Below are 8621 nucleotides of genomic sequence, written 5' to 3'. Positions count from 1 at the left end.
TAAAAGTTATAATAATTGTAACTGTTGAATCAAATTTCAATGATCCGAATCATTTGATCTTTGGGCTCAATTCTTTTGGGTTCGGAGGAGATCCGGTTCCTTATCAAAATAGCAGTCTTCTCCTTATTTATGCCTTTTAGCTACAAGTCTAGCTCTTGTAGGCTTCGATCTAGCCTTAAAAAACGACACGTCGTTGGTAGTAAGTTGACCCCAGCCCCGATGTCTCAACAAATTCACCGCGTCAAAGAATACTAATAAAACTACCATGGCCGACGAGAGAGCCTCGGACCTCAGTTTGGAACAGAAAGTAAAATCCCAGAAAACGAAAGGAAACAAAAAAAAACATCAACGACAATGGGAGAAGAAGAAATTAAGGAAGTTGAGAATCCGAGGTCGATGACGAAGGACCAGTTCCTCTCCTGGAAACGCCAGAAGGTCCCTCTCCTCTTTTTATTTTCTCCTAATTTTTTTTATTTTCTGGCTTTGGATTTGTAGGGGCTAGGGTTTTGTTTTCTCCCATTATTATTTCTGTTTTTGGTATGATATGGTGATAATATACATTACATATTATGGATTAGATTGTTTAGAATATGTTAATTTAGCTTTAACAAAGGTTGGTTTGATATGCAAATGTTTGTGAACATTTTATTTCTTTTTTAATGTGTATTGTGTGTTTGTGTGTGTCTGATTTTTGTGGAATTGCAATGTCGAATATGATTCGAGTTCTTGTTTTCGGGGTGTTTGTAATTGTTTATGGTTGATGTTGGTGGAACTAATGGGATTGGTGTGTAGTAAAATGTTGAATTGTTTTTTTTTTTCTTTTCTTTTTTTTTGGTAGGATGATGATGCATCTGCCAGAAGAGCTGAAGCAGAGAGGAAACGCGCGGAGGACATTGCTGCAGGGACAGTGCCAATGAATGGCCGAGAGCTTTTCGTGCACGAACCTTGGGTTTTTGATAACACTATTTATTGAGGTTAGTTTTTGTCAAGAGAGAGATTCTGTTTTCATTTTTGTTGAATTAGTTAAACTGGTGGATAGATTTTAGAATATATTATTATCTGATCTGGATTATGTTATTGGGTGTTTCTGAAATGAAAGTCGAGTGAGTAATCAGAACCTAGTTGAGATAATATCACGCTTTCTCTCCATGCATCTCCTTTCCTTGATTTTAACTCTCGAAAGGACTGGATGTACTAGAAATTATTAGCAAACTATGTTTGTATATCATTGATTTGTGTACCACACAATAATATGGCAAAATCCCAACCAGCTTTAGGAAAGAGAAAAAACTATAATCTTATTCGAGGACTCTTAGTTCAGAAATACCACAGCAGGCTAACGGGTTAAAAGCCGAGAAAAACATCGTACATAAAACAAATTTACCATCTCTGCAGCAAAATACCTGGGAAAACCAGAACCGAAATCTTTTTTTTTTCCTTTTTGGTCGAAGAACCGAACTCTATTTGAATCCTGAACATAGATTCAGGAATACGCGAGTATGAGTATCCCTGACAAGAATCGGACTACAAACCCCTAACAACCTCCGCAATAGAAGAAAACACCTGCTCTTCTATTTTGCATCACTTCCAGGCGATCCTATTATTTCTTTGTTACTACAAGTGGTAATTAAACCTCCCTAGACAAGCTCAATGCTTAAGGATTATTTGGATGATTGTTTGTAAGAATTGATTTATGCCTAGTATGCTTTCCTTTCGAAGGTATCTGTGGTTTCATGTCTATTCTATCTCTACCAAATATGTTCTTTGTGGCTACTGCACTGGTTACCTAGTACGACCTTGAGTTTTCTTAGTCATGGTACACTTCCCTTCCAGTTAATCAAATATTATGCCAAGAAACAATAACATACTGGTTTTCCTATTTCGTAACAAAGAATGTTCTACCAATTTTCGTACTTATTGGCATTTGACCTATTGCACCACCTTGTCCTTAAAACTAAGGGGATGATGTGTTCTTATTCATTTCTTTCCCCAGCCATAAAATTTAAAAATTGTCACTGTATATAGATTTAAAGCATCTGCATACATGAGAACTGCAACTAGATAAAAATTTTTTTTTTGGTAAAAACTTTAAATAAAATATTTAAGAACCTTTAAGAAATTCTTATGGAAAGACCTTAAATAGTTATCAAGGACTATTATGTCAGAATTACACTGGCATTTTATTAATTGACATTAAACTATAAATCACGGCCGGACTAACTCTTGCTGGACAAGTTGAAGGTGACCAAGCCGATTATTTCTTTGCAGGAGGATTTTGTTGGCTTGCTAGAAACATTCGAATATGAGGGTCAATAGGCAGTCCCATCGCCTCAAATGCTGGATCATAATGACTATTCGTCATTGGTCTGAAAGGCAACCATTAAAACTGTAATAAGTTTGAAGTTTACCTAGAACAGAATGATCATCATTCAATAAAACTTCAAATACCTTGGATTAGTAGGAACGAAAAAATTGGAGAATAGATCCAATTTTTTTTCTTGCGGTTCAAAAGTACTCCTGTTGACTCCACTACGACTAGAAGCTGCTGAATTCCTCTGCATTTGACCATATCGTGAAAAGATGGTTTCATCAGTGATAATACAATATTGATTCTGAAACCCTTTTCCACAGTTAAACCCTTGCAAAATCTAATACACTGCAGTACTGAAAAGTTGATACCTTGGAGCGTTTGGCCGGGGATGACTCTCCTTCTGGTCGTTTGCCACGTTTTTCAGAAAATCCCAGCTGTTCTGGTGTCTCTCCCTAAAACATGTTCTTTTTCTTCAGAAATTGCTCTTGTTTACAAAATATACTCAAGAAAAGAAACCACCTATCAAGAGAATCTTTCTCTAAGGTGCATCCAAGATTGCTTATGTCGATAGGAAAACCCCCTTTACTTACAAAAGTAGAGTTCTTACAATATATACTACTATGAAATTGCTTGGTGAAGATTCATGTTGGTTGGAAACTCGAAACCAGTGTGCTAGTTATAGTTTTCCCAATGAAAGAATGTAGGATATTTGATTATTGATTCAGAAGAAACTTATTTAAGTTATGAGTGAGGAAGGCTCGTACTTTCTCAGTTGGGGAGCTCTGTAGTTGACTGCTCCTCTGACTGCGATCACTTGTAACATTTGATTGATTCATTGTCTCTTCAAGTTGGATGGGAGAAAGCCTACAAAAAATAATTCAATAAGAGCATGAAGATAAAAGTATTTTGCCCAGGAGATACTTATGATTAAAATAAAGTAAATGATATGTTCCGTGCTTCTCTGTCAATTTTCCTTGAAGGAATAGATGATATAAGCAATGGAGGATCATGCAGGTACCTAAAAGGCATCTGAGTTTTGGAAGGTGCGGAGCTGTGATGTGGAGGATCAGCTATGTTAGGTAGAACAGACGGCCTCGGTCTTACAGGGATAGGGAGAGTAGGTAGTGACTTAGCCACTTTTTGAGGCCTAAGGAAGACGTATAGGAAGAACCTTAATTTGAACGCAATAAAACCTACTTACTATTCACATTTTCGACCATTGATAATCATTCTGTTTACCAATTTCCCCCAACTTTTTTGCAGTATACACTTTCATATATAGATTCATAGAAGAATTAAACATTTGATTGCTCACCCAGACTGCACGAGAGGATTAGAATTAGAATTCTGTGGCTCGTGCACAAGGACGGCCTTTCCCTTGTTAGTTTGTTCTTGTTGTTGTGGCGGGGCCCTGCATTTCAAAATTAAGATTGAACTGTATTAAGATATGCTTTTCATCATTTTACCATTATGGTTACTGAATATCCATTACAGAAAGCACCATCTTTGATATTGGAGAAAATATAATTTGTATTGTTGCATTACCTTGCCAAAGATGATTCCAGTATCCAGGGCCTAAATGCATAATATATACAATAAGGTTTATGTCCATGATCGATTGTTAATTTCCGTGATAAAACTATTTTGATACATAAATTAGGAAAGAACAAAGTTAGATCAGGTACCCAAATTCTCCTGCTGGGAAAGTATTTTGCGAGATTTTGTTCAATTGTTCTGGTTGATTTTCCGGCTGCGCCCGATTCAGTGACTGTTGGGTGCATTGGGGCCTATTCAATTGTTGTGGCTGATTTGCCCGCTGTGTCGGATTCAGTAACTGTAGGGTGGCTTGGGGCCTAAATCCGATGCATACTTAAACAAGTTAACAAAGTGCCCCTAAACATTATGTTTCCGTGTTCACATTGCAATATTAGATTTATTTGTACCTTATTTGTGCGGCTCCATAGGGTACGAAGTTGTTCCCTTGTGGGTTAAAAGCTCCATTACCTTGTATAACTTGATTATGTTGGGGCCTAAATTCAATCATCATATCGAATTAACCATACGTCAATGTTATAAGAGAACTAAACCAAGATTGTGATTATGTCAGGTCATGTACCAAAACCCTGATGGAGTCGAGAGCTGTGTAGCAGAATTGACACACTGGGGATAGAAGAGAGCAGCTGGTTGCTGGTTGAGGTAGGATGGCCTCTGGTTCTCACCACCTAGGCCTGCCATCATCTGCTCATAGAAAACAAGTTGTATACAACAGTAGTATCAATTTGATCAAATTTCTTGGTGAAGTAAAATGAAACTGAAATTGTTTGGGAACCGATTTCCGCACATCCATTTTCTCTTTCTGCACACTTCTGTTCGTTTCTGTCTATACCTTCTCTTTTGTAATTCAGTCTAATGACCAGAAATAAACAGAGCAGTGTGTGCAGGAGGAATCGAGTGGGGAAATCACTTCTCATTTACGCTAGTGTTTGAAGGGTTTAAACCGAGAGCTCACTGTTCTTGTTCCATATTGATTGGGCCCCAAAGTTAGAGACCTAAGCATCAATAAATTTTTCATAAAATCAGAAATTATGCTTAGAAAGTTATTCCAATGAATTTTTGTTGAAAAGAATGTGTGATTGACATACAGAGGCAATTGCTCCTGTTGGGGATAGGGGTGAACAACTGGATTGGTTTCTTGATAAAATGGCTCCGCCATAACATTACCGATATACATCTATTCATCAAAACGTCAATAGATAGTCAATGGTGATCTAATTATGAACCCATATCATAGTTCGTAGACGACTTGATGTAGGATGGAAATTGGGAGGTGAAATAGCCCAATTTCCGTCCAGCATCACGACTGATAATTGTTGATGCGTGTGAATCACATGTCATTCTTTTTTTTGTGCTTGATGGAATGGTATAATAATAACATTAATGTTAGTTTTAAATGGAAGGACAATAATATCATTTAGCTATTATACTCACCGGACGATACTCCGGTGCACTGTTTGGCATGGGAGGATTGAAGAAGAACCGTGTTCTTTCACTCTGGTTTTGAGGATATAGAAAAAGAGGGCTAGAGGACTGATAGCTTGGAAATACAGCAGCTCCAGGCATGAAGTTTTGGGTTGAATTTGCTGGATTCAGACCGGACCAGTTATTTCCAGCTGATGAACCGAGCTCCAGCTCCTCCTATGTAAAGATGCAAAAAAATTATAATATAAATATAAAAAGATAACCATCAATAGAAAATAAGCAAACCCGAAAAACATCACAAAACCATTTTTAATCTTGGAATACATAGAATTGAACCTTCTTCATAGGTAGGTGATGCTAAACCGTATCTTTTAGGGGTTGATACTATTACAATATGAAGTCACAAACTTGAAATGGGTTTGAGAGATGGTTTATAAATTTCAAACTTCGGCATGTTACGTTGCTAGACTGTTAGTCCAGGTCACGCATTCAAATGCGAATCCAAGTAAATATGGGTTAAATTGATTATTTTAAGCAAACGTATCAAATTATCTCACAAATTACCTTTCAAGTCAAATTACGTTTTAGTGTTTTACCATGTATGGAGGATAGGGTTGGGATGCTCCTCTATGTAGATGATTAAATGTAACTTCCGGCAGCGGCGGCAATGACAAGTTCGGAGCATTAGAAATCGGAGGGATTAACTCTTCTGGATTTGGTTGAGCCTAATAAACATCAATGAAAAAAGAAAACAAGTTATTGCTCCCATTCAAATTAATTTGAATAACAATGCTTATACTACTAATGCACTTATAATTAAACTTGTAAAATTCTCAAAGGTTAGGACAACAATTTGTTCCAAATGTCCCACATTAGTTGATTAGGGTTTGGAGTATATCCATGTCATATCTTTGCTTTGAGTTAATCAAAGACAACTAAATCCAAAACCATTTTATTATACCCGAAGTCTATACAATTATGGAATCATCCTGATTTTGTTCCTTTACTAGGCCAGAGTCATCTCCACTTCTAAAACTTTATTTCGTTAGAACAATTTTTAGATTGGTTGAATGCATTGCATTGAAATCTAACACTACGTGAGGTCTACTAAAATTACGTGAGATCCGTCACATACCAATGAATTCCAACACAGTCGATAATCTTTACTTAGGCAAATAATTCAAAATGAGTAAACGAAACATACTATTATTTGCGGGTTATTCCCCATTGCCTCAGCAAATAGAGCAGAAAATGAAATCTCATTTGGTGCCAAGTTTGCAGGTTGTTCATGGGAAGGGTTTAAAAAGTTGAATTCCGTCTCTGTGAGGGTCTCCGTCGACTTTATCGGATCCATAGGCTGAGGGCTATCGGTTGATGATTCCAAGTCAACAACATGTTCCTGCTACACCATCACATTCTGTCGTAAATAATTAGCAATATACAACTACTTATATCACATTTACTAATAGTTTACGTAAAATGATTTATGTATGACAAATATCGTATCTTGTAAACTGGTTAACTAAACTAGTGAAAGAGAAAGTGTTACAAATTTAACAAAAAGAGAAAAGAACATGATGGTAAGACTTTCACCGCAGCATTGTTCTCCATTGACGGTATTTGCATGCTGTGATTGTTAGCAAAGGGATTATTACTGTCATGATGATACAAGCTGAATTGATACTCGAATGGATCACGTCCAAGGCCAGCCGACTGATCACCTTCCATCTGATTCTTTCTGATCACAGTTTCAAACAAGAAGTCAGCCTTATATTTAAATTGATATTACTACAAATATTGCATGTGTGTACGTAGGTCAAAATCTGTTTGGTTACACTGAAGAGAATTACTCATTAAATTGATTTTCCACATTATATTTTTGTTATTCAAGTCACACTCATGAATCCAAACATCACTTGAGCAAAGAAAAACTTTCGGACAACGATATTATATAGATTAAGGCTATGTTTGGATGAGAGATTTCCATGTCCCGTTTTAAACCAAGCTAGTAAAAAATAAACCCCAAAAAATTGGATAGAGGAGATTATAAATATCTTACCCAAACGTAGCCAAACCGGCTCATATACATTTTCTTTCATTAGGAAAAAGCATAACTTATATTTTTCTTTTTGGGATAACAAACAAGCATAAATGTCTTGTTATATAAAGTAAGTGGTGTTTATAGATAACCATATTATTCCTTAAATACCACATAAAAAAACCAACACAAAATTGTCGATAAAATACTAGATTTGCGGAGTCTACATTTCTTACTGGGAGAGTGAGTTAAAATTAATCGGACAGAACCAAAACCTAATACTTCGAAAAATATAGAAATTCTTTTATAGTTACATTTTGTACATTGGATTTGGCAGTAAAGACTAAAGACAAGTCATCCATTCAAATTACATGGCATTTATGTGATTAAATATATTCACCTAAAGTATTAAAAAAATAATAAAAAAGCCCATCGAACAATAAAATTACAAAAGTTTTAAAACCAAACGATCTCGCCTAAAATTAATATATATATATATATATATGATAAACATATAACTTATATACGAAATTATTTAGTGAGAGGTGAGTCTTTTTTGAGTTAGGATATTATTTGACCGAGCTCATCCCTCTCATGGGGTTGAATCCTTTCGAAGGGAAAACACACAAAAAAAAAAAAAATGAAAGAAAACAAAAGAAAGGGAAATTTATAAAGAATAATGTTAGCCATATTAAATTTTTGCACCAAATAATGTGCTACCATCAAATTAGTACTTTAATTCAAATAAAATTTAATTAATAATATAATAAAAATTTATATGATGCAAAATGTGTCAAACCACACCACCCAATTTATAAAGGTTGGCTGGGAATTTTTTTTTTTATAGAATTTAATTTTCTTTTTTTTTAATGAAAAAAATATTTAAACTAGAGACAGGGCCCCCCCCATGAAATACATCTGGCACATTACTTGATAGAAGGAATATTTTGACTTTGCTCAGATGGAGGCAAATTAAGGGCCAGCCACTTAAACCGATATAACCAAAGAAATTACTTTCGACAAAAAAACCAAAGGAAAACAGAAGGATTTTCTGAGACACATTTCATAATTTAGCAAAATCTTCCCAAAAAAAATCATTTGCTAATTGAACCAAAACTCATGCAAAACACAAATCAATTAGTAAAAAACTAGAAATTAAATAGTCAATGCAAAGAGTGACAAAATTTGAAAAAAAAGAGTGGTTATGTGACTGTTTGGGCAGAGAAACACGCGAACTCTCTCTCTCTCTCTCCCATAAAACTAGAAATGGATAATTTCCAGATCTCTTCACCA

At 35.5% G+C, this 8621-nt stretch overlaps 1 protein-coding gene across 2 annotated transcripts; it reads left to right on the top strand.

Annotated features, from left to right (window-relative positions):
• Positions 1-267: 267 nt before the first annotated feature.
• On the top strand, positions 268-4639 carry LOC103426801 (uncharacterized). Of its 2 annotated transcripts, none has more exons than XM_070814704.1 (3): positions 268-435; positions 839-974; positions 4419-4639. In XM_070814704.1, exons 1-2 carry the CDS (start codon positions 355-357, stop codon positions 971-973), a joined length of 216 nt encoding a protein of 71 aa, XP_070670805.1. In that variant the 5' UTR covers positions 268-354; the 3' UTR covers position 974; positions 4419-4639. The 2 variants fall into 2 exon arrangements, with proteins under 2 accessions (XP_070670805.1, XP_070670806.1); XM_070814705.1 differs by having other exon boundaries at positions 2269-4639.
• Positions 4640-8621: the final 3982 nt, after the last annotated feature.

Source organism: Malus domestica, chromosome 15 (genome assembly GCF_042453785.1).
Source record: "Malus domestica chromosome 15, GDT2T_hap1".
NCBI lineage: Eukaryota > Viridiplantae > Streptophyta > Magnoliopsida > Rosales > Rosaceae > Malus > Malus domestica.
The sequence above is the reverse complement of the archived record's forward strand: the minus strand, read 5'-3'. Positions and strand labels throughout refer to the sequence as shown.

Coding starts and splice junctions, on each gene's coding strand:
- LOC103426801 (XM_070814704.1), top strand. CDS start 355: ATGGGAGAAGAAGAAATTAAGGAAGTTGAGAATCCGAGGTCGATGACG. Junction 436..838: donor TCTCCTGGAAACGCCAGAAG/GTCCCTCTCCTC, acceptor TTTTTTTGGTAG/GATGATGATGCATCTGCCAG.